Raw genomic sequence first — 26944 nt, forward strand, 5'->3', positions numbered from 1 at the left:
GTAGGCACTGCTGACATAGGTTGGAGTATGAAAGGGCACCTCAAGATGAAGGTTCCTTCTGAAGAATATTCACAGTTTAAAAATAAAATGTTGTCACAGCTGCTGGACTGTGCAGGGGCAACCTACAGGGCCCGCTGACAAGCCAGATATTCAGGCTTGCGGGTATTGGGCTTCAGTTTACTGAGGTATTTCATTGTCCTTTAAACGAAAATCTCACCCTCAATATTTACAGCCTGAAGGCATCTTACTAATAGTGATATTACCAGCAACTCTGTACTCTTCATTCTTCACCCATTTCCAACCTCAGTTGTAAGTCCTAAATATATACCAACCACTTGATGACAGACTGTCTCCTAGGCCTTTCCACACCTGTTTATTAACCACTATAAGGATTTAGACTAGTGGGTCAAGAATTTAAGATGTTAATCAGGACATCAATCTCAGCCATGAGATTAATTATTTGATGTATTAAATTTTCCTGAACATCTATTGCAATTTGATTGATCTATTGCTTTTGTCAGAACTTGATCTTTCTAAATAACAGAACTGAAAATGTTTGTGCAACCCTTCTGCTTTGCTTGATTTGTGATCAATAGGAAATAGCAACAATGCCTTGGGACTGTAGGACTAATGTGACATCCTAACCAGAATCTTTGAGCTCTTTTACCAATCTTTGAGCCCATTTTATTTTGCTGATTTTAAAAGCTATTAGTGACTTATCAAGGCACCAGCTTCCGACAAATCAATACGTTAGTATTACTTCTGATTCTGTTTTTTTATTTTAGGGTGGATGCAGAAAGAAGGAATTACCTCTTACAGAGGGAGCCCGTATCATCCCCCTTGCACTGAGATGCCCCTTGTTTGGGAAACGCAGATTGGGAATAGCTGTGTAGGCCTGGGGTGCATAGAAAACAGGGGCCCCAAGGTAGGCAGCTGCAGGATCATACACCTGTCCTAAGGCGTAGGTATATTCTCCTTGCAGCAATGCCCCTCGACCTCCGGTTCCTCTGGTGTAACGCACATAACTGTCCTTATCCACAGGCTTGGCCAGAGTGACCTCAATTGGAGAGCCATCCAACACCTTCGAAGAGTACACAGAAATTACGGGTTATCGTCAATACCTTCCAGTGCATTACTCACAGTTTGCCTCAGTTATTAGAAATTCCAATAGTACCTTTCCATTCATCTTGTTCATGGCGTTAATCGCATCTTCTCGGGTAACAAAATGAACAAATGCATAATCTCGGATTTTCTTGACTCTTTCAACTGTGCCTGAAAGCAACACATTTGAGCCAAGTTCATGTATATTGAAATACCCACATCGTCCGACAGTATTTGAAATCCTGGTATCAAATTGCATTGCTGTTCTGAGCACAATATAGATTGTAGAAAACGTCAACCTGCTAAATTGCGCATCATTAGCAAAGCCACAACAATGCTAATGTCGAGGGTACAATCACGCCAATTTAAAACGCTGCATTCTTAAAACCATGTGACCATCAAACAAATATAGAAAAGAAAAAATGATCTCTTATCCATTAACAGAAATAACCAAAAGGAACGAAAAGCAATAGTCTGTCTTCTATCCAGTCTGCCCTGCTCAGTCATGTTGGAACTAGGCAACATGACGCTTACATGTAAGGCCCATAATATCAGGCCCCTCAGAAGGCACGCAATCTCCTGGATCACGGCAGGGGAAATTAGTTCTGGATATGACTTTTACATTTAAAAAGGCTAATGGAATATTCAATCTTTATCTCATGAGGGCTCAATCCAATACAGAGATGTAGGAGTTATGTTCCAGATGTAAACAGTACTCATTAGATCTTATTAGCACCTTATTCAGCTCTGTGCATACACTTCACGACAATTCATATAGTGTTGCCCGAGCGCAATGCCGTCTCCCAGAATGATCCTGAGGCAGAAAGTGTTAAACCATGAGGGCCTGTTGCATAGACATTTACTTTAATTTCTTTTCTTCAGTGTTGGTTTGTGATCATCGTTGACATGGCCAGCACTTACTGCCCACCTCTGATTGCCCTTGGCAAGGTGTGACATGCCTTCTTCTTGCGCGACTGCATTGCAGCTGGTAGCGGTGCTGTTCAGGACAGGGTTCCAGGATTTTGACTCATTGCCAGTGAATGAATGCCAAAAGAGCTCCAAGGTAGGATGTTGTGCAGTTTGGAAGTGAATCTGCAGGTAATGGGGCTCCTACGTGTTTGCAAACATTGTCCTCTTGAGATTGCAAGGTTGGAAGGTGTTACGGCAGGATGCTGGGCACGTTGATGCAGGTGCTATACACACTGAGCATAGAAGATGACGGGGTGATTGAATTATGCTGTTAAAATGATCGAAGCTGATGAGAGGGACAGGCAATAAATGCTGGCCAGCCAGCGACACCCATGTCCCATGAGTGAATAAAATTAAAAGGTTTTCCTTTAGTGGGTGAATTAAGAATAAGGGGAAAGAATCTTAAAATTAGAGCAAGATTGTTCAGGAGTAATATTCAAAAACACATCCTCAAAAAAGATGTGTAGTGGAAACTCTGTTCCCAATAGGCTGTTGAGGAGACGTCAATTGAAAATATCAAGATTGATATTGGTTGAGGTTGGTCAGGTGTAGGATTAAAGATAATGAAACAAATGCAGATAAATGGAGGTATGAGCCAGTTTGGCTGTGATCTAATGGAGCAGCAGAACAATCACAAAGAGCTGAAAGTCTGAACCCTGTTTCCATGTTCCTCCAGCTACTATGTTTCAATGACTATACAACTTTTGAATTTGGATAAGTGAAGATTCTAGATTATTTGTTTACAAAATATTACATATATATATAAAAGTTTGTGCTAAATTGATAATAGTGAATAAAGGTTGCTACAGCAAATTTAATTCAGTCATTCTACAAACTGAATTCTAGAACTTTGGAATAAGGCTAAAGCCGTTCCAATTCACATAATCTTCACATTTGGATTATACTAGTCTTACCTGGTTTGATGCTATTAAATTCTTTTTCAATTGCTTCTTCACTGGTTGGTAGCATAAGATTACGTACATATAAAATTTTGACTGATGACATTGTTTCCTCATCGACTTCAACTTCTGGTTCAGCCCAGTCCACTGCTATTGGGTGTCCCCATAACTGAATCCTTCCTGAATTGGGAAGACAGCATGTGTCAGTAACAAGTGTCTTCATTAAGTGGTACAATGAGAGCTACTAACTCTGAGAGCTGTGGCAGTGGTAAGGTTCCACTTGCTAGTTTGCATTGTATCATTCACTATTTGAAGATGGTTGGCTTTAGTTATTATAGATGTATCCAGCATCACTTCCAAGCTGTGCATTTGCGTAGGAACCTGGAATTGCCCATACATGTCAAGTAAAAATTGGCTTCTTCAAGTTATTGTGTGTTGTGGCTGTGAAAGGGTTTTAGTGCACACTAAAATAATAGGTCACTTAACAACTGCGATGAATTAAGATTGATTAATAATTAATACAGGTATTAGAAATACCAATGGCACCTCAGCTTGACGATCTGCTGCAGAAAAGTGTGCCCTCTTGTGCAAAACTTACACCATATGTAGGGTATTAGCACTAGGCCGACATTTGCAGATGGCATAAATCTTCAAAGAATTAGTACAGGTCTGGTGTGGCACCTGGCTTTCTGCGGTGCTCCAGGATTACAAAACTTTCCAAGGTTTTTAAGAACCATTGACAGGACGGCAAAACTAGATGCTGGAACAAGGTCACTTTCCAAGACATATCAGGATGATCTTGTTCCAGTAAGATCTGACCTTCAGAAATAAGAAGCATTTCTCTAGATCTTGATGGCATTTAATTCTGGGTGTGTTTGCGTTATAGCATTAGCCAACACACAGGATGCACAGGAAGTCTAGAATCAGTACTGAGTCGAACTTTACCTCCTGAACATTTCTTAATTTATAGACACGAGGTTGTTACTGACTGCAACCTCTAAGCATTTACATTTCAACTGTTAGGAGAGAAGACTTGCACATGCTCATTCATCAAACTCACTCCAAGGCAAAGGTATAAGTTTAGTCAGGCAGCATACAGGACCATAACACCACCCCCCATCCGGTGATCAAAAATGCCCTCAACCGCATCTTTTGCATTTCCTGCACTTCTGCCCTCACATCCCCCCAACAAAAATAAGGACAGAGTCCTGATGAAGGGACTAGGTCCGAAACGTCAGCTTCTGTGCTCCTAAGATGCTGCTTGTCCTGCTGTGTTCATCCAGTTGCACACTTTGTTATCTAAGGACAGAGTCCCCCGGTCCTCACATATCACCCCACCAACCTCTGCATCCAATGTATCATCCTCTGCTACCTACAATCCAAACCCACAACCAAAGAGATATTTCCCTCTCCACCCCATCTGCCTTCCGTAGGGACCAGTCACTCAGTGACTCCCTTGTCCACTCCACACTCCCCACTAGCCCCACCGCCCCCTGCATCTTTCCCTGCAACCGCAAGAAGTGCGACACCTGCCCCCACACCTCCCTCCTCACCTCCATTCAAGGCACAAAACAAACCTTCTACATTACTCAGGGGTTCACCTGCACATCTGTCAACATGATCTACTATATCTGCTGCTCCTGATGTGGCCTCCTCTACATTGGTGAGACCAAGCAGTGGATCAGAGACTGCTTTGTAGAGCACCTGCGCTCTGCTCATGACAAGTGACAACACCCTCTGATGGCCAACCATTTTAACACCCCTTCCCACTCCGTGGATGACATGTCTATCCTGGGCCTCCTCCAGTGTCACAATGACACCACCCACAAATTGCGGGAGCAGCACCTCCTATTTCACCTCGGGACCCTGCAACCCAATGGCCAAAATATGGATCTTACCAGTTTCAAAATCTCCCCACCACCAGCCTCATCCCATGTTCAACCCCCTCTCTCATCCCCGCCTCCTTGTCCTGACACAACCTGTTGATCTTCTCTCCTGCCTATCCACCCCACCCATCCCACTGACCAGTTCCCACTACGTCTACCTGCACTCACTTATCATCATCCCACCTACCTTTCCCAGCCCCACCCCTCCCCTCTCTATTTATTTGAGCTCCCTTCCCCTTCCCCATTTCTGAAGAAGGGTCCTGACCTGAAACATCAGCTTTCCCGCTCCTCTGATGCTGCCTGGCCTGCTGTGTTGATCCAATTCCACACTATGTTGTCTCTGACTCCAACATCCGCAGTTCCTGCTATCTCTAAGCATATAGTCCAGCCTCACTACAACTGTGGGCCTGTGTTATTCTAAAGGCTTATAACACAAACCTAATCTTGTGTAGGCCATTGATGAGCTGATTCTGTAGAGCTGCTCTGCTTTCTAAAGGATTTTAGAGCACTGAAGATTGATCAGACAAAAGGTAACATTGGTAATTGCATAGTTTGAGATTTTGAGAGAAGTTTGTGGAAGTTAACATGTGTTAACTCAAGAAAACAAACTGAGTGAATTATAAGTTCAGGTCTTTAATGTGCTGAGAGGTAAGGACGAATTAGACAATAGCCGACGATTTCCTCTATAAATACACAACTATTGGATAAGCGTTGAAAATGAATTAATTTAAAGAGTGAGAAATTCACAATCCTACACGAAAATCATTCAATGTTACATGGCAATCTGCTGTGCCCTTGTTTGTACTGGGACTGCCTTCATTTCTGACTACACAGAAGTACAGACCCATTCACAAGTAAATCAAATCAGCAGGTCTTCAAGCTGAGGTGCTATTGGTATGTCTAATGCTTGTATTAATTTTCAGACAATCTTAATTCATCTCAGTCATTTGCAGGCCTATTATTTTAGATCTGACTTTGGCTCAGGACACTGGCTAAGTTTCCACCCATTCCCAATGTTTTAGTAAGACAATGGGGGACCCCCGAGGTTGGAATTGGGGGGTGTAGGTCCTCTGGTAATATCATTTCTCACATACCTCTGGAAGCTGGATGACATGCTGAGTTTAAATGCTGCGGATAATTTAGTGTCTCTATGCCACTTTGCACATGGTACAGGTTGGAACAGACTACAGATGCTTTCTAAAGTTTGAGAAAGATTAGGTTAGCTACGAGCACTTGCTAAATAATGTAACTCACAGGGAAGAATCTAGGCTAGCAAAGGACCAGTACTTGTCAATCAGGAGTTGCAGCCTTGGCTTCAGAGTGCAAAATAGGAGCCAAAGTAGAGCATTTGATCCCTTGAGCCTGTTCCACCATTCAGTAAGGTCCATGGTTGATTTGCTTGTGTTTCAAATTTCATGTTCCCATCCATCCCCAGTGACCTTCAATTCCCCTGCCAAGTGTGAACGTATCAACTTCTCTCTTAAAACTAATCAATGGCCCTGTCTTCATCACCTTCTGAGAGAGAGAGATCCAAAGTTGCACAATCTTTTTTTCCTCATTTCTGTTTTGATAGGGTGGCCCCAATTTTAAAACAGTACTCCTTACTTCTGGGCTGATCCAGAAGAGAAAATATCCTTTCACATACACATTGCTAACAATATTGAGGTTGTATATACTTTAATCAAGTCACCCTCACTCCTCTAACCTGCAGGGGAAACAAGCCCTGTCTGTCCAACCTATCCACATAAGCAGGCCCTCTCATTACCAGTTTCAGTCCAGTAAACCATTGTTGAATGGTCTCCAATGCATTTTATCCTACAATAAGGAGACCAACACTGTTCATAGTATTTGTGACGTGGTCTCACCCTGTATAACTGAAGTGCAAAATGCTTAGCCTTCTGTTCAATACATCTAGTAATGAAGGACAGCATTCCATTTGCCTTCGTGAATGTGTGTTGTAGCTGTACACAAATGTTTCGAGACACATGCAATCCTTCTATACCTCTAATCTTAATCCCTCTACATTTCCGAATTCCATTTATGTAATACACCGTTTTTTCATTCTTCTGTAATAACTTCATATTTCCTGTCATGATACTCCATCTGCCAGATTTTGTCCATTCCATTGCCTTGACTATATCAACGTGCAACATCTTTATGGCTCCTTCGCAACATGCCTTTTATTTCCCTTGTTGTTTGTGAATTTAGCTGCCATTCCTTTACTGTCCTCATCTAAGTCATTGGTCTAAACTGCAAAAAAGGACCCAGCACGGACCCCTTTAGCACTTGACTTGACACATTCTGTCAATTAGACAAACACCCTTGTTTGTATCCAATGTTTCTGGCAGCCTGCCATTTTTCTGTCTATGCTAATACATAACCCACTACACTATATACTATCAGTTTCCAATAATAACCTTTGATATGGAAACTTATCAAATGCCTTCTGGCAATCAGAGAACAGTACATTTACAGGCTTCCCTTTATTCACAGCACACGTAAGTCCTTCAAAGAACTACAATAAATTGGTTAACCACAATTTCCCTTTGACAAAACCATGCTGACTCTTCCTGATTACATTCAGTTTTTCTATGTGTGCAGTGCTCATTTCTTTAATGATGAATCAAACAATTCCCTGTGACAAATATCAAGCTAACTGTTCTATTGTTTTTTTTTCTGCTCCTGCCCCTTCTTGAGCAAATGGGTTACATCTGCTATTTTCCAATCTGACGGTACCTTTCATAAATCTGGCGAATTTGGAACATGAACACCTACATACCTACTACCTTATGAGCAACCTTGTTTGAGTAACTAGGATGAAGTCTATCTGGACCCAGAGAACTGTCAGCCCACATCCCTCCAGCATTTTGCCTAGTACCACTTCCCTCATGATTGTAATTTTACTGAGTTCCTATCTGCATTCTATCTGCTAATTTTCAGCTGCTGCTGGAACTTCTTTTTTGAATCCGCGATAGTGAAAACAGAAGCAAAACATTTGTACATTTCTTTGCTATATATTTTAACACCCCAATCTCACTCTTTACTTGCTCTTTTGCTTTTTAAACACCTTAGGAAATTTTGCTACACATTCCTAGCCAGCTTTCCCTCATACTGTAATTTCCTCCTCTGATTAGCATTTTATTTGTTCTCTGCTGTTCTTTATTTTCTGACCGGTCATCTGATCTGCCAATCAGCTTTGGGCAGTTAAGTGCTTTTTCCCTGTGTTTGATGCTTTCCCTCAATTTTTTACTCACTTATTGCTAAGCTGACTTGATCACCTAACAATTAAGTGTTTTAATATTCATACTTTATCTTCGGAGTTTTAAGGCAATATCAATTGCCTGCAGTTCCCACAAGATGGTAGAAGAATGATGAATTTTCATAAAATTTTGAACTCTAAAAATGCCCCATATTAGTCTGTTATTAGTCAAAAAAGATTAAAATTTAAATTTGACAGTTACTGCACCTCAAACAGATTTCACAGTGAGGATGTACATTAATGTTGAAAGCAGGATGTTCATAGCTAGACAGATCTCAGCTGATCTCTCAATTGCTCCTTGTAAAAACATGCCACAGTAAGTTTCAAACCTGGTAACAATTTGCGCCTTGCCATAGCTGCGGCCCGATGACTGTCGTATTCCACAAAGGCAAATCCTCGATTTTTGGTCTTGTCTGCTGCACTGGGGTACACAATGACATCAACCACCCCTTCTGTAACCTTCTTCATCTCTGCCAGAATTTCATCCCTCCGCTTTGTTTTTGGAATCCCGCCAACAAACAGCCGGCAATTGTCCACACTTGCGCACACACCCAAGAGGCGGCCATTTCTGCAGGAAAAGCCAAGACCCAAGGTTACCGAGCTGATCACCAAATTAATATTCTTCACAGATTCTTACACTCCCGGAGGACTGCATTTTATCCATCGTGCCTCGCTTGGGTCATTCAAGTAATTATCCAATTAGTTCCCCAACCTTGCTCTTTCCTCACAGCACTGCATTTTCCTTTGCAAGTGTATATCCTATCCCCTTCGAAAAATAGAACATAGAACATAGAACATTACAGCACAGTACAGGCCCTTCGGCCCTCAATGTTGTGCCGACCTGTCATACCGATCTGAAGCCTATCTAACCTACACTATTCCATGTACGTCCATATGCTTAACCAATGACAACTTAAATGTACCTAAAGTTGGCAAATCTACTACCGTTGCAGGCAAAGCGTTCCATTCCCTTACTACTCTCTGAGTAAAGAAACTACCTTAGACATCTGTCCTATATCTTTCACCCCTCAATTTAAAGCTATGCCCCCACGTGCTTGCCATCACCATCCTAGGAAAAAGGCTCTCCCTATCCACCCTATCTAACCCTCTGATTATTTTATGTGTTTCAAAATAATGTATTTTATATGTTTGAAAATAATCTATTATTCCACGTTATTCTGTAAGAGTTCACGATGAGTGCCTAAAGCACTGGACTTTGGAATTCAACTTTCCATGGGTTGAATTTTCTTGGAATGCCCTTTCAGGCAGCACATTCCAAATCATGACTGGAAAAAGCTTTTCTGCATTTCTCCTTTGGTTCTTTTATTGATTCGTCTAAATCTACGCTCTCTAACCAGATGGCCCTTGCAGAACATGAGTTCCCTGACTGAGGCTGTCAATCTGCTCCAGTCAGGGAGCCCTGGCTGACAGATATAAACAGGGGTGTCAAAGGTTCTGTTCACACTGAGAGCTGGCTCTTGAGGGAGCTGGATCAGTGTTAAGGACTCTCCACGGGTAAATAAGGGGTGGCCTTGTGACAGAATATCAGCCTCCGTGGAGTTATTTCGTCTACATTCTGCATTTTCCTTTCAGGTTCGTTCATGGCGTGAATACATTTACAAGTGTGTTTTTTACAGGGAGGGAAAACCCACAGAAAGTTGAATTCCAAAGTCCAGTGCTTTAGGGACTCATCGTGAACTCTTACAGAATAACATGGAATAATAGATTATTTTCAATAGGTTAATTTGTTCCCTCTGCAACCTTCCGAGGTTTCATGCAGGAAGTGGGTAATTAGCCTTTCAGTTTCAGCTCTCATTTGTCAGCTGGCATTCTTTAAGTTTTGGTATAAGTGAGTAATGCCAATAGGCAAAGTACAGGAAAACATTACATGTTCTTCAACAAATGTAATGCCAAGCATGTACAAAAACTAATATCCGAATTTAGTTTCTGGTCTATAAACTGCTCTTCTTAATAAATACGGCCCTTAGCTCACAATTGTGGGACCATTCTTTAGCCTATGTATCAGGTGGTGTCTGCTAGTGTTCTTTGGTTTGGAGATATATTTGTACAGATACTGGTACATGCATTTAAAACTTTCTGGGGGAATTGAATGTGAATTTGGTGATAAAATTTGACAAAACATGTAACAATGTATTTGGGCAACTGGCTCCAACTCATGGATTTTCAATTTCCCCTACACCAGGGAAATGGTTTAAATATGTTTACCTGCTTTTTCTGGTGTAACAGACTGGGCAGGTTTTCTGGACCTCAGGAAGCCCAGGATCCACAGTGAGGTGAGGACAGCTCTGGGAACAACATCAATGCTTCCTCAAGACCCAAAATGCTCTCCACCACTAGACCACACTCCACCCAACTGGGATTAGATCCCCATATCCTCGTAGGTTAAAAATCCTTCATGATTAAACACCTCAAGGGATGAGGATTGCAACACCCTTCCAGGTTCTTGCGACCTGCCCTGGAAAGCAACTGGAAGCTAATTTTTGCTCAATAATACTGACTTGCTGGTGGGGGACTCTCAGTCCCAAAAGCTATAGGTTATGAAGTTTAATCACAGGGAAATTCAAACTTTAAAGTTTCCTAAATCCTACTGGATCACTACCCTGATACAACTCTCTTTATCTTGACAGAGAATGGGCTTTACATGCTAAATCACTGAAAATGAGTCTTTGTACTATTAAAGGTAATAAATTACACATAACTGTGATCAAAAATGTCAGATTTCTTTGAGTTGATTTGGTGGTGAATTGGTTGGATGTCACTTGCCAATGTAAGGTATAGTGAGCACTCTGTAATACAAAAACCTTTAATGTTAGTTCATCTATGTTATGTTTGTATTATGACACATTTGCCAATGCTCAGTAAACATACTGATGGCTGGTGTGAGAGTTATATAACTCTTAAATTCAAGGCACTGCTTGACACCAGAATTGTATACCTTGGCTGTATCATTAACTAACCTTATTTCATAATTATTAAGTTGTTTAATTGCATTCTTGGCATCTTGTCTATTAGTAAACAATACAAAGGCATATCCTCTATTATTGCCATTAAAGTCCATCATCATCCGTAATTCATATATTTTCCCAATCTGCAGGAGAAAGCAAGAGAACAATGAAATTAGCATTTGTTTCAAGACATGCTTAATGCAAGCAAGATAAGCAAATTAAGCAACAAAAATTAGAAGCTTCAACTTTTTGCACTTGTGTCCTGACAAATATTTACTCTTTAACCAACATTACCAAAATAGACAACACAGTGGGGCTGGAGTAACACAGCAGCCCAGGCAGCAACAGAGGAGCAGGAAAGTTGACGTTTTGGGTCAGGACCCTTCTAAAGAAATGGGGAGGGGGAAGGGAGCTCAGAAATAAATAGGGAGAGGATGGGTGGGGCCGGGGAAGGTAGGTGGGATGGTGATAGGTGAGTGCAGGTAGGCAGTGGTGGGAATTGGTCAGTGAGGTGGGAAGGGCAGATAGGTGGGAGAGAGCCTGTCCATCTTCTCTCCCACCTATCTGCCGTTCCCACCTCACTGACCAATCCCTACCACTGCCTACCTGAACTCCCCTATCACTATCCCACCTGCCTTCCCCGGCCCCAACCCTCCTCTCTCTATTTATTTCTGAGCTCCCTTCCCCCTCCCCATTTCTGAAGAAGGGTCCCCACCCTAAACGTCAGCTTTCCTGTTCCTCTGATGCTGCCTGGCCTGCTGTGTTCCTCCAACTCCACACTGTGTTATCACTGACTCCAGCATCTAGAGTTCCTATTATCTCTTACCAAGAAAGATTATCAGTATTGACAACAACTGAGTGATTTTTGGAAACATTTCTGTAAATAACTTGTTTTCACAAGAACAGAAAATAGCAATAAAGTTAGTCAATGGATGCTGTGTTGTACCTCGACGAATATCAATACTCATGGATAGTTAACCTAGTTTGAAATGGAAATGAGATTAATTTTCAGGTAAAACAGCAAACTCTTCATTAACTAACACCTATGGGACCAGAAGCGTGCCAGCTGATCAAATATTCCAGGTAATCAAGTGGTCCACACAATAACTATAAAAACACAAACACTAAGCAATAGAAACATAATGCAAGGATATATACAACACTGTTATACTTTATATACAGCAAAATCAATAAATAATAATGAAAATTTGTCTTAAACAAAATTTATCACTTCTCACTTGCGCCCTCAACTGGCTACTCAGACATTGCAATAGTACAGTAAATGTCCGGTATTTCAGATATATAGTTTTTGTTGGGTTTTGACAGAATCAATTCTAAGATGCCAGTTGCAACAAAGTTTGCTGAACTTGCAAATATTACCAGACAGTAAGTTTCTAGTTCGACAACACATTGAAGGAAGAGAATATATCACTGATTCTATTCAACTCTGTAATAATTCTTTGTTTCTGAGTTTGAATGATGTATGGTTAAGCCTTTCTGTAATACTTTAACACATAAATCTGTTTTGAACTTCAGTGTCACATGAATTCTTGATGAAAAATATTTTACTGAAGTTCAAATGAAAATTGTCCATGATATTTCTTTGTGTTGAGTTTAATAGACATAAAAAATTGATGGATAAAATGCAATGGGTCAGAAACATGGCTCAGTCCAAAATAGTATCTTCTACTTTCTCCATTGAAGCTGACTGAATCGATGCCTATTTCCTATATTTTTAGCTTTTATATCACAATCTTGTGCATTTTTTTGTTTATTTTGGGTAATGCTGTTTAACTGTTACCCAGCTGCACAATTCCTATATAAAAAAATGTTTTTCATGCACTCCTGAACCTCAGGCTCATTAACAGTACAGCTCTAGATAAAATTAAGGTGCTAAAAGTAAATTAATTGACAGAGGCTGATGAGCTTTCACCTCATCATTCAGAGGGTCAAGAAAGGAGATTTGTGCAGCAGTGACTATTACTTTGAGTTAGTCAATGAGCAATGGGAAGTGACCAACAAATTGGAAACAGCCAAATTTGGTTTGCATTTAAAGAAACGGTAACAGTCTAAGCTGATGTATAAAGGCGTAAGGTTTAATACTGACTTGTGGCTTAACCATGACTCACTATGACAATTTGATATGGACCTATCTTCCTGATAGACACTGTTGCAGAGACTATCAAGTCACTGTAACATGTACCGAGTTGCTATTGTGGAATAATGTCAGCCTGTTTAACTTGACAGCCACCCTTGTTAACAGCAAGTAGATCTCCATTACCACATCAAGCCAAGCAGATCTTGATGTACTCTACAGTAAAGGAGGATGGTGACATTAAACCTACCCCACGGTAAGCTGTCGAACTGTTAGCCCTGTACAACATGGTGAGGATTGCTCATATCATACTTGAGGCCCATTAACTTGATCTCAATAATTGGAAAATATCAACAGCCCAAAAAAGTCTGAATCCCTGTATGACAATAATATCATTAAAGATACCCATTAGAAAGGTGGATTGTTATCAATGAACTCTAAAAGGTTTCATAAGAAGGAACAGCTTATGGTGTGCAGGAATAGCCTTTAACAGATAAGCAGAGGAGCTAGAGCAGCATACTGCATCATGTCAGTGACCACCATAAAGATGTGAGACATAACTGCTGGAAGTTTGGAACTACAATAGCTTAGGTCAGATATCTTCATTGTATAAATAAAATATAGTATAAATGAATAAATGAAAAAACACCTTGATATCTGGCCTGAGCATCTCTGAACAGACAATCCTATACCAAAACATAATGCATCATAACTTTACAAGATACCTTTGATAAAGTCTTTGTGTGGTAAACTCTATTTTGATCTGAGGCCTTCAAATATCAAGTTATTAGCTAAACAACAGGCAATGGGTGTTATTTGTAATTGGAGTTAACATAATGAGACATTGCTGACTGTCTATAGAATGGTGTTTGCATGAGTCTGCCTGGGACCTTTCTAATCCTGTTATAGACCTGCAACCTTATGTTTCAGCGACAATGTTGTCACAGAGGAGGCAATCTAAGAATACAGAAAATATGTCAACTTAAATCCCTGCTGGTTTCGTTGGTGGCAGATTAAATTTCGGCACAATCATGGAACTGCATGTTGGATGTGTGCATAGGCAACCAGCTTGTTTGCCTTGTCACTCACCATGTCCAAAAAAGTCTGCGGCAGTTGTACTATCAAAAACACATGTCTGATAGTCCTGCAAAGCAGCAACTTGAGACAGAAACAAACTGCCTTTACATTATGAACTTGTGATTTTTATTTGCACTTAAATAGGGAATCAGCTACCCAATGACTATTAATAACTAACTCAAGGACAGTTGGTAGACACTTTGGAAACTGAAAGCAGGTGGCACAGGGAAGGAACAAAAAATATCTGTGCAGTGAAAATTGGACAACTACATGAAAGGAAACAATTCCTGGCCTAATTTTATTATGAAACTCAATCTTGAAAAAACAAATCCATTGATGAAAACTTGCTGTAACAACCTATTAACACTGATTTTAATTCTGTTGAAATGTTACCAGTGAAATAGACAGAAAGTAGGTTAAAAAGTGGATAAATAATATTACATTTTCTAAAACTGGTACAAGCTCATCTTCATAAAGATCACGTGGTAATTTGCCAATGAAAATCTCACAGCCCCTCTCAGGAGGTGGGCCTTCCCACCCTGGAGGGGGTCCCCCATATTTTCTTTGTCCATTTTCCTGCAATAAAAGAGACATCAGATAATTGCTGTTCACATGCTTTTGAATACAACAAACACTTCCTTAAACATTAAAAGGTTACACCTTCAATAAAGTAACCTGGTGGATATTTACACCCAGAAGTCTGAACAAAAAACTTAATTCAGTAACAAATAACAAAACCACACGGTGTCGTAAAATAAAGTGGAAAGAGATTTTATTTTACACAGCTTTTATCCCCCAAGTCCAAACCTGTGTCTGTGTGTGGTTCACCCTAATGCAATTTCTACTGAGTTCTATCCTAACTGAGTTCTAAGTTCTGTGCTGGCACAGAAGAGAATATATTGTTTACATATTTGTTACTGACAAAATAAAATAATGTTCTGATTTGATCTATTATCATTGAGTAAAGAAAATGTTATTTTGGGGTCCAATCCTTCCCCTAAGACCTTCCGCTGCTTTTTGATGTTTTAATTTGACATTTAAAAATACTAAGAAAAAATAAAGGATTTTAAGTCAGCAATAAAAATTGAGCAGCTTTAGCATACCTGAATAAACGTCAACTACTGATGCTGATAAAATGCCATTCCACCTGATGCTGTTTCAGTCTACCATTCATGAATTATAACTAGACTTAAACTTATACTGTAATTTTCACCTTTTTTTAAGGTTTAGTCTTACACCTGCTTGCAATGTTGATGCATCACACCAAATTTGCTTTGCTTTAATGGATTAAATAATAAAAGTAAAATGAAAACTATCAGTGTAAGTCAAAACAAATTTGTGTTATATTGTCTTTTCTGTGCCACTCCTGGATAAATTCAATTCCACTCAGCTTTTCCCCCTCCGTATAATATTGTCAGTTTTTTAGGGGTGAATCCAGGGATTTGCTGAAACACAACAATGGGACAAAATGGTTATAAGTGCAAAGATCAATTCATTTCAGTGAATGATTATTTGAGGGTGAATTGAACTTCTCTGTATAAATTGATTTATATTCTTGTAATGTATTGAACCTTTATAGACAATGTGAAACTTCAACAACATTAGGTGTAAAACTATTGTGAACATTAACCTTGATCTTGCTTACTCCTAGCATTTTAAAAGAAACAACCCGTAAACCATGAAGCTGCTTAACATCATTACATACCACTTCTTCCCAATTCAAAATTTCCATTTGCACTATTGCCGTGTTAGGTGTAATGATAGATGATCCCAGACATAGCATAGACTTATTGTCATATTAAATTATTAGGATAACCTCCACAATTTAGAAGGAGAAGTACTGTAAGCAGTGATTTGGACTAACAGTAGATTTGTTCTGATTGCATTAAATAGGATGATTAGAGAAAGATTAGTGCAGGTTAACTGCAAATCAAACTTTCTTGTGGCTGGCCAAATAAATGATTACAGGGACCTGGCAATTGGTCTGTTTAACCCCAGAAGTATAAAGCTGTGCACCCAAGAAGGCAAAGAAATACATATTAAATGACAGGATACTGACAATTGTTGATAAACAGAAGAATATTCGAGTACATGTCCTCAGATCCATGAAACAGTAGACAACATGATTAAGCAAGTATAAGGAATACATTATTTATGAGCTGAAGTACACAGCGTGAAATGCTGGTGAGTTATGCTGGAACTATGCATAAAACACGATTTGGATCACAACTAGAACACTGCATGGAGTTCTGATCATATTACAGGAAGTATGGAGTTGCGGTGGAGATGGTACAGAGGATATTTAGAAAGAGATGAATGCAGAAATGTCAAATATTAGGTAAGATTGGATAGGCCGTCTTCTTTGAAATGGAGGAGGCTTCAGTCTAAATTTAATTGAGATGTATAAAATTAGGAGGCACCTTGAGAGATTAGAAGGGAAGGATCTATTTCCTTAGTAGAGACGTAAATAACCTGGGAGTGGTAATGGTAGAAAGGTTGAAAATGTATTGGGATAATGAGGCACATTTTAAAACATGATACTTAAGAAGACTTGAGCATGAAAGTAAATTCCTGAGACCTACAGACCTACAGATCAAGAGCTGGAAAGTGGGAATAAGATAGACATCTGTCTTTTGGCTGGAACAGACATGATAGTCTGAATGGCATCTTCTTGCACCATAACTTTGCTAAGGGAGATAACTAGTTACTGAAATGAACATAGCAAACAAAAAAAACCTTTCTAAACTATTTTAGTCATATTTCATTCTTTTTAAACATAATTCTATCAATGACATTTATAAATGATAATATATTCATATTTAATGGTGTAAGTTATTCTGTTAATTTGGACATAACCTTCACATTTGAGCCAGACCATTAAGAGTGAAATCAGAGGTGGTAGCAGAAATCTGGAACTTACTCCTCCCAGGACACTCACTGATTGGCAAATGGACCCAATGGGGCAAATGGCCTCTTCTGCTCCTATGTCTTGTGTTCTAATTGAAGTTTTTAGTATTTAAGTAAATAGATTTTTGTTAAGGTGGTGGTTTGTAGGTTGTATGAAGATCAGGCAGATGAATGGAATTGATATCCTGATCAGGCAGGTGGGACAGTGGCGTCTTTACACACCGATGAGAAGTTGTAGGGTTTAAAAACAATCATTGCAATTCTTCTGACCTGGTGTATTTGAGCTCCTACCTGCACCAAGCTATATCCTGTGCGGTGAATCAATGCACGTAATGTTGCTTCTTTCTGAGTGCCGGTCAATCCGTCCCCGTTTTTTTGATTTGATTCCATTGTGAATGATTATCAGCAAAATAAATCAGGAAAATTAGAGGTGCTCACTGAAATCAAATCCAAATTCAAAATGTATTTAAGTAAAATTACATAAAATGTTTGGTTCGTTGTTTCTGTAAAGAAATGCCATTATTCTGCAATTGTACCCATAAGTGATAGACAACACCTACATCACAGAATTATGAAAAATTACATAGAATCACTTTGAATTTACTACACAGATACAAGCCATTCAACCCACTGCTCTATGCTCAGGCTCACTTACAAACCTTCTACAACATTGCTTCATCTCAGTGTAGTCACACAAACTTCTATGTGTTGTCGCTCATGTGTTTATCTGCATCTACGTTATTCATATCAATTCGTCTGGCAGCAAAGTTCCACATTCCCATTGCTCTCTGGTTAAAGACATTTCTCCCAAATTATCTGCTGATTTTAAGAATAACAACATCGTATTTGTGTTGAGGGCAGAGGTTGGCATGGTACATAGCCCCATGGATGCTGGCTGCCCCACTGCCATGTAACATTTCAAGAAGCATCAATTGACTGGAGATGAGGCTTCTGCCCCTCACTTCCATATACATGCCACCTCACAGAGCTGCCACCTAACCCTGCAGTGCCATCAAAAGTGGTAGCTACAGCTGAAACTATGAGAAGGCCCAGAGTCTTTGCACTTGAGACCACAGCGCACACAGAACTATGAGGTTTCACAGGGTAAGGCCCAGGGGAATGAGGGTCAAGTGTCAAGGATGTGATTTGAAGTGCAAGGAGGGGAGATGAAGAGCCTACCTGTGGAGTTGGGACTAGGGATAGAAACAGATCTTGGAGACGAGGCTATTTGATCTGAAAAGGAGGCAAATAATGAAGGATCTTGTCTTTCACTCTAGGTCTGAGCAGCACGGCCTGCTGGGCATTACTGCTCCCTTGCCCACCCAATCACTGAAACTCTTCCCTAGGCTCCAAAATTGAGGGCCGGGTGGAAAGTAGCCATTAATTGGCCACATTGGGCCTCAGTTGGGGTGAGGACGGACACCCCTCTTCAGGACTTGCCATCCCCCGGAAAATTGTAGAAAGATCTGGCAGTTGGGAAGACCGCCAAGCGCACTCTCAGCCTGCACTCACCTTGGCAAATCCCAGTAAATTCTTAGATTTGAAAGGGCCCACATCATTAAAATGGGAAACATAAGATCAGCAGACCATTAAAGGGTGTGTGAAACTCAAAAAAGCCTTGATTAAGGTGACAGTTAAAAAATAAGGCTTCTGTTTTAACAGGGCAGCAATGACACAGTTGGGCCAAATTATGTAACATAGGGAGCAGATGATGGCAACGTCAGATGCTCGACGCATCAATGTGGCATTGTGGAGAGAAATAAAGCCAACTTATTTTTCCATGAGTTCAGCTTATTGAAAACTCACATTAGAACTGAATAGGCTTGTCTTCTCTTTAATTCTTCTGCATTTCACAGTCACAGTTTTGATGGGGAGATGTCTACTTTAAGGCTCCAAGGTTACACCATCTTGCAAGAGAGGCCTTGTTGAAGGGAGTAGAAAAGTGTAGAGCTCCTCTTCAACTTCAAAGGACAAGGACGTAGGACATTTTGTTGCTAACAGTGGTCCCCTAACGCCTAATAGCATGTGGCATATCATTTATGTAAGGTTTGAGTTTTATGTTAGAATATTGTTGCTCCATTACTTTTGGTGTTAGCTAAATTTGGAGCCGTCTTATGCTGGCTTTGAAAGCAAGTTGGATAGTTACAATAAGCAAGGAATTCCCTGAACAAAGGCCGTTATAGTTACTGTCTGTACCAGTGGGTCTATTTACTGTTTAAAACTATTATTGGGCAGGTCAGAAGTATATGATTACTATGCACTGAATAACCAATCTGGGTAGACAACTGTGCATTCCTGCAGAAGTTTACGGACTTTTATTATCTATGAGAAGTCTCAATCAAGACACAAACTATTGATTGTGTTCTGGGACCAGAGGTTCGATCTTGTTGAAACATCCATCACAGTACATAATGATCTCGGGTAGACGGTGGGTGGTTTAACATGTAGCCTAGGTTATGACTGAGATTTGACTATTTCACCACATCTAACACAAGGTTTAGAGCACCATGGATAAAAAACAGGGATCATTGTGCAGATACTATGAGTGCCTATGAGTTCCAAATGTATGCTTTACGTGTTTGGGGTAAATTGTACCAAATGACAAATGAATGTGTCTGCTGGATACAGCCTGCTTGGAATATGGTGTGAATTTGAGAGAAAAAGGCTACATAGGACAAGTTACTGTAATATAGAGGAGGTGGAGGGAGAGATAGCGAGAGTAAGGTTTTAGCTTAGGTTTTTTTAGCTGGACGCCATATTCATTTGGGTTTAGATTTTTTAGCTGGACGCCATATTTATGTCAGGGAGGAACAATGTAGAAGAAGGTTTCATTTCAGTAAAGATCTCCTCACTGAAATTACTGCAGCCACAACAACAATGTCAGAACAGTGCAAGGATCCCAACATGACCAGTGTGTCTGGGAGGTCACTGAGGTGCTCGATACAATGGCAAATCACAGAATCCCTACAGTGTGGAAGCAGGCCATTTGGCCCAACAAGTCCACACCAGCCCTCTGCAGAGCATCCCACTCAGACCCATCCCCATCCCCATCCCCATCTCATTACCTATTCTCTGTAACCTTGCATTTCCCATATCTAATCCACCTAATTTACACGTCCCTGGGCACTATGAGAAATTTAGTACGGCCAATCCACCTAATCAGTACATCTTTGGACTGTGGGAGGAACCCGGAGCACCTGGAGGAAACCCATATAGACACAGGGAGAATGTGCAAACTCCACACAGACAGTCGCCTGAGGGTGGAATTGAATCCGGGTCCGTAGCATTGTGAAACAGCAGTGTGAACCACTGAGCCACCATGCCGCCCTCAAACCTTGTCGAGAGAAGTAGGTGGAAGGCGCTGACTTTAACTGACAGTGACTGCAGGTGGTTTTATTGTGCATCTCAGAGCATACCTGTAGCTATGAGGCCTGACACCACGGCATGAAAAAAACAAAATGAACTCTCAAACAACAAGAGGGCACTGTCAGAGGGGTGGGAATAGAAGGTTGGATGCTGTTTCCTTGGAAGCGAACAGCAACTTCATGTTCTATAGAACTACTGCCAGTCCCCTGGGAGAAGTTTCAGCGATCCTTATGATCAGTGACAGATATATTGTTGAGCTGCTGTGAAAGCCTGCAAACCCTGTTTGACAGTGTAATTAACACACATGGTAGGAGCAGTCTAGTTATGCAGGAGGACTTCACTGAAGCATATACAGTGAGTACTGTCATGCTGCAATGAAAGCTGTGCCATTAAGAATCACACCTGCGTTATGGCCAGGTCCACAAATGTCTGCATGGAGTTGGCCAGCTTTTCCATGCTGGAAGAGCTGAACTCAAACTCTGCTCGAATGCCAAGTTGTGCCAAACTCCTTTGTTCTGCTTGATGTTGACTTTCTGGTGAGATTTCTAAAGCACTCACCAATCCACACTCATCAGGGTTCTTCAGTTGCCCAATCAAAGTTTAGCTTCGTCCTCCACAACATGACATCTGTGCAGCCTAAGGGCAAGCTGATACCTGTAACTGTCCTCTTGTTCTATGCTCTTCCTGCAGACCATTCGTATTGAGTGTCTCACCCCCCCCCTACAGATTCCATCTCTATGCTACCCCTAAATTACGTGCAGTATCAGTGTCTAAACTGGTGGCTGTAAGCGAGACATTCAAGGACAGTGCATTTTTATTATCACTGTCTTCTTGCAAGTTCTTAATCACCATCGAAACACCCACCCCACGGCCACCCCTCCATTGGCCAAGTTGCATTTCTTCAATATATGAAAGAAGAAAGGCACAAAGCTGGAGTTGTGAAGTGCTGAGCAGATGAAAGTAAAACATGTATGCTCAAACTATCATCAGCTTGTAAGTGTTGTAGCTGCAAGCCATACAGGCCTTTGCTGTGTGATAGACAGTGTGTACAGCAACATAATCTCATTCTTTAGGGGCCATTTTTAGTGAAAACAAAATGGATCACACAAATCTAAATTTGCGAGCACAACTACTTGCAGCCATGCTAACTGTATTAGGATCTGTTGCGACACATCCATGTCAGATAAATGTAACGATTGATAGAGATTGTTGTTACATTAGTTGGCAAACTAGAGAGTTGAGCAGTCTGTGAGGCTATTGCAATTGGTAGGGTATGCCACTCAAAGATATATTTGCTGACCTCGACCACTCGTTCTTACTGCACTGTATTCAGGTCTTCGGGGTTTGAATCCCTGCACTAACCTCCAGGGCTACCAGTTTCTGACTGGGTGGCTGGGCGGCATCCTTTCTCTCTGCTGTTACAGAGGGGTTCTACACCTTTCCAACTCCTTCAGCAATGCTTTTCCTGCAAGAGGTTATAACGTTGGAACCTGCTGTACATTCCACATTGTGTCATTACTCAATGTTTCCCGGGCCAGACTCTCCTCCTGCACCTTTCCTTTAAACAGTGTAACTGGCTTTAAGTGGTGCCAACCACTGTCTCCCCTTGATATGTCCAGGCAGTCAACAACACGGCCAACACTGGTTGTAAACTGAAATCACTGAAGTGCGCAAACAGCATGAAGTTGGCAATCTGCCTTCATTGATCCAGGTTAATTACTTGCTCTACACACTCCCTACAACCCCTGTGCCCATTTCTGGGGAGCAATAAGTTTAGCCCACTTTGTGTTTAGCCATATTTTTAAATGGTGTGCCAAATGAAATCTTGCATTTTTGTGTGTAGCGTATTTCATGACTAGTGAAGATTGTGAAGAACATTACAACAAATGAAGTACTTTTTGAAACGTAGGAACTGTTGGAATTATGAAGGAAATACACAAACTAAGTTGCAGACAGCAAGCTCCCAAAAAACAGCAATGTTGATAATGTTCAGACAGTGTGTTATTTTGTGGTGTACACTGTGTGTTAAATTTTCTTAAGGGGACTGGGTCCCTTCTGTTCACTGAAATAATGCCAAGGGATCTTGTACATCCTCCTGAGAAAGACTCAATTTAATGTCTCATTTGAGATGCAGCAACTTTTTTTAAAGAAATGCAGAGGAGGAGAATTTTTTTTTACTCAAATGTTGGTGAATCTTTGGAATTCTCTAACCCAGAGGGCTATGGAAGCAGAGTCTGAGTAAATTTAGAGGTTGGCAACTTTTTTGATTATTTGCGGTGTAAAGTGACTTATGTAAAATGTGGGCAAAGGCACTGGAGTGTGCAATCAGCCATTATCGTATCAAATGGCGGAGCAGGTTTGATGGGCTGTATCAGCTGGTTTTCTCTCACAGTCCAAAGACAGAGAACATAGAACAGTACAGCACTGTCCAGGCCCTTGGGCCCACACTGTTGTGCCGACTGCTGTTTAGGTGCATTATCCATGCTGAACTGTCCTTCACGTTCAGGGATGTGTAGCCAGGTGGATTAGCAATGGGAAATGTGCAGATACAGGGATTAGGTGGGGAGATGGGTCTGGCTAGGATGCTCTTCAGAGGTTCAGCTTGGACTTGATGGGTTGAATAGCCTCTTTCTACACTGTAGGGATTCTATGATTGCCTAGTCGTATATCCATGCTCGTAAATTCACTCATGGATAAAGGTGTCACTAGCTAGGTCTTTATTGTCTATCCCTAATTGCTCAGAGAGTCAATCAGACCAATGCTGATCTGGAGTCACATGCATGCAGATTTCCTTCTCCAAAGCACATTAGTAAACCAGATGGGGTTTAGGACATTCAAAAGGGGGTTACATTTAAAATTATTTTTATTTTCAACTTCCACATACCATCTGCCATCATGGGGTTTGTACCCTGCTTTCCGAACATTCTCCTAGGACTCTGGTTTACTATTCTAATGACGTTACCACCATGCCAATGTTCCCTTACATTGGAACCCCATTAATCAGTGCCCTTTTCTCATTCAGTAGAAATCTTAGTTCTCTTTGCAATTTTGCATTCTGACATCTGCCCTGTTGAATGCAAGATGTTTCCCCAACAAGTTTCTTTTTGTCCTCTGAAATACTAAAGTTACGTACTACAGAGCAACTACAGGCCATTTTTGTGGAAACGTCCAATCATATTTGGAATATTACATCCATATTTTTGTGTCTTATTTAGGGATAATCTTAAGGCCATGGTGATAGCACGAAAGTGGTTCAGAAGAGTGACATGAGGGATGAATAGCTTTAGCTACGAAGAGAGACCAGAGAAATTAGTTTGCCTTTTTTGACTCGAGAGTCACGAAAGAGTTTGAGAAATGCATTAAAAATGACAGGTGTTGATAAAATAAACCAGGAAAATTATTTCCTATGGTCAGTAAGCTTTGTCACTAGACAGCTTCAGTTTAAAATCATCATCACAAAGGCAGAGAGTGTGGTTAGGTTTCCCCGCAGGGGGTTATTGGGGAACAGAATGTCAGTCACAATCCATCATACTAATGTAAATGGGAACTGAAAAATGCATATAAATGTGACTGATCGATAACTGTGTCCACTGCAATGGTGCACATGAGCTTTCCGTTATGTAAAATTCAACACTTAATGTTTATTCAAAATTCAGATTATTTTTAAGGGGTGGGCCAGTGGTTAGCATTGCTGCCTCATCGCACAAGGGACCTAGACTCGATTCCAGCCTTGGGCAACCTTCTGTGTGGAATTTGCACATTCTCTCCATGTATGCATGGGTTTCCTCTGGGTGCTCCAGTTTCCTTCCACAGTCCAAAGATGTGCAGGTTAGGGTGGATTGGCCATGCTAAATTGCCTGTAGTGTCCAGGGGTGTGCTGGATAGGTGGATAATCCATGGGGACTGCAGGTTTACAGGAATAGGCTAATGTGTGGATCTGGGTCGGATATTCTTTAGAGCGGCAGTATGGACTGGATGGGCCAAATGGCTTGCTCCAGCCTGTAGGGATTCTATGATAAATTCTATGGAAATAAAACTTAAATTATTCAGAACCTAAGTTTTTTTATTGTATTAAATAACCAGTACTTAAAAAATGTTACGTGCCTCCCTACAATACTTCAATGAAGTCAGTAACAGAAATGAGATAGGTTCCAAACCGTAATATAGCAGCATATTAACAGCAGTAGGCTATTCGGCCCCTCAAGCCTGGCCCATACTAGGTTAGTCATTAATCATCTGAAAGTAGGCTTAACTCCCTTTTTTTGTGCCTGTACCCTACACCCCCTTACCAATCATGACTCTACAGCTTGAAACGTCCCCAAGTGCAAACATGTTGGTCCCTGGACCAGGATCTCCAACAGTCGTTCCTAACTGTCCTTCATCGGTGCAAGAGAGAGAGTTCAGCAAAACCTTTCCACTCGAAAGTGAACAGTTCATGTCACTGCGGCTAATACATTTTAACTCTGACTGATCAATCCGTGTGGATAACTGGGTTTCTGACTGCACGCTTTAGACCTTCGCTTTTGTCTAAAAGTTATCTGTGGTGTTTCTGAAGTAGGGTCAACATGTCGTAACTACACTCCGATATACCCACCCATCCCAGCAGCCACGTGACGCTGGACAGCCCCAGATTTGCACAGAGGTGGCAGAATTCACTTGCTCTGTACTTTCAGTGCAACGCTGGGGGGGGGAGCTTGCCTTGACCTGACCGGGCTAACTACTGCTGACTGCTTCGGTTCTGAGTGGCGCTCGTTTACCTCCGGAGTGAAAGAGCTCTTTGGAAGAACCCTGGTTACTGTTTGCACACACGAGATAACAGGATTTTGGGTGTTTGCCTTGTGCAGATCGATCGAGGCTCATTTCAGATGTGTTGACTTTAGTTCAAAACCCCATCTGCCGTCAGAGGCCATTGTACAGCACAGCACTGCAAAATGTGTCACAGAAATTCACCCCAAACTACCTGAAAGTGGCCAAAACATCAGGGAAGGGCCTTTAAGGCTCATGGGTCATTTTAAAGACGCTTTACGTTCAGCTTTGTATGTGTGTACTGCAATGGTTTCAGATGTTTAATTGCTTAAACAGGGCGTATTCTCGAAGTGAATCAATGATTCTCCCTCTTGCCTACTGTTAAAACTTCATTGAGTGCACCAGCGAAGATAGCAATGAACACAGCCACCATCCCATCGCCAAACTCAGTCTAGTTCCCTGGTCGTAGTAAACTTCACAATATAAATTAAAACAGCCCCTTACACAATCACGAGCTTCCCCTGTGCCTTTCCCACGCAGAAATTTCACTGTAAGGAAACAATTAACTGACCAAATTAACGCCAAGCACGCCCCCACCCTCCAAAAAAACCCCCTCATAAATGTAGTACCTGAGCAATTTGAGAGATCAGCGCTCGGAAAAGTCTTCCTTGATTATGATGAGGTTTGCGACGTGTCACCAATGTTGTTCTGTAATCATCATATCAAAATCCAAAGGTTCAGCTGCACAAGTGTTTAACAATCAGCTCGGGTTAAATTTTAACTCAGCCTATCTCCCCACACCGCAGCCTTTGCTCGGCTTGATTGGCAACTGGAAGGTTGTTGTACAGAGGTAAAACTGAGAGTCATGCTGTAATGGAGCTAGGCTTTACAGGAAGCTGTTCTCGTTAAACCAAAACAAAAAAAAATCCCATGCATTCATATTGTTTAATACAGCATCTAACAAATGTCCAATCTCCCATTAGGTACTTTTTAAAAAAAAAGTGTTTTGCTTGTTAATTGTGTTTTATATTACCTCCCTGTCACTTTAGGTTGATTTTCCTTTGGCTAATGTTGGTGAATGGGACAAGAGCAAGTGACATCTGATGGGAAATGCTTACAACAATTTCCTACAGTACAACATTAAATACAGGTTAAAAAATAACAATTCTCTGCTGGTTGCACCCTGCAGTCATTAAGGTACAATACGAACGAACATCTTTCTTACAACAAATGTGTATGTGCAAAACTTCCCAAGTATTATGAAAGGGTAATCAATAGCCTTACACATGATGGGGCATTGGAAACATCGCCCAGTAACAGATAGGGGTTCCAAGGGAACCAAGGGATTATGCATGACAGGGTTGCCAGTCAACTGTGACTGAACAAGTCAACATTCATAACCATATAATAATTTGGGATTTTGTGTAGAGTTGTCCCAATGTTGCCAGTTATTCTCTGAACAATTCATTGGCCATTGTCATGGACTTCCCAATGCATTTATTGCCTCCTTATCTTTAACATGTTAAAACTGACCACACGCTGCAAAGTGTTGGACTTAAATGTGTGTTATTTGTGAATTTCTATGAAGAAGGTTGGCTTGAGCTACATTGGGTTCGATCATGGATATTGGTAGCACCAAGTGATAGTCCATGCTTTGAACAACTGTGGGAATG

At 41.0% G+C, this 26944-nt stretch overlaps 1 protein-coding gene across 5 annotated transcripts in view; it reads right to left on the reverse strand.

Annotated features, from left to right (window-relative positions):
* Nucleotides 1-26013, reverse strand: part of a1cf (apobec1 complementation factor) — a 40498-nt gene extending 14485 nt beyond the window's left edge. For all 5 annotated transcript variants that reach the window (XM_048551260.1, XM_048551259.1, XM_048551257.1 and 2 more), the window contains exons 1-8: nucleotides 25901-26013; nucleotides 17451-17596; nucleotides 14694-14828; nucleotides 11093-11223; nucleotides 8444-8682; nucleotides 2985-3149; nucleotides 1175-1272; nucleotides 811-1081 (exon numbers count right to left, since the gene is read on the reverse strand). In XM_048551260.1, the coding sequence (XP_048407217.1) occupies nucleotides 811-1081; nucleotides 1175-1272; nucleotides 2985-3149; nucleotides 8444-8682; nucleotides 11093-11223; nucleotides 14694-14828; nucleotides 17451-17549 (1138 nt within the window). In that variant the 5' untranslated portion in view covers nucleotides 17550-17596; nucleotides 25901-26013. The remainder of the gene's footprint in view (nucleotides 1-810; nucleotides 1082-1174; nucleotides 1273-2984; nucleotides 3150-8443; nucleotides 8683-11092; nucleotides 11224-14693; nucleotides 14829-17450; nucleotides 17597-25900) is intronic.
* Nucleotides 26014-26944: the final 931 nt, after the last annotated feature.

The sequence above is a fragment of the Stegostoma tigrinum genome, chromosome 20 (assembly GCF_030684315.1).
Source record: "Stegostoma tigrinum isolate sSteTig4 chromosome 20, sSteTig4.hap1, whole genome shotgun sequence".
In the NCBI taxonomy this organism is placed as follows: Eukaryota; Metazoa; Chordata; class Chondrichthyes; order Orectolobiformes; family Stegostomatidae; genus Stegostoma; species Stegostoma tigrinum.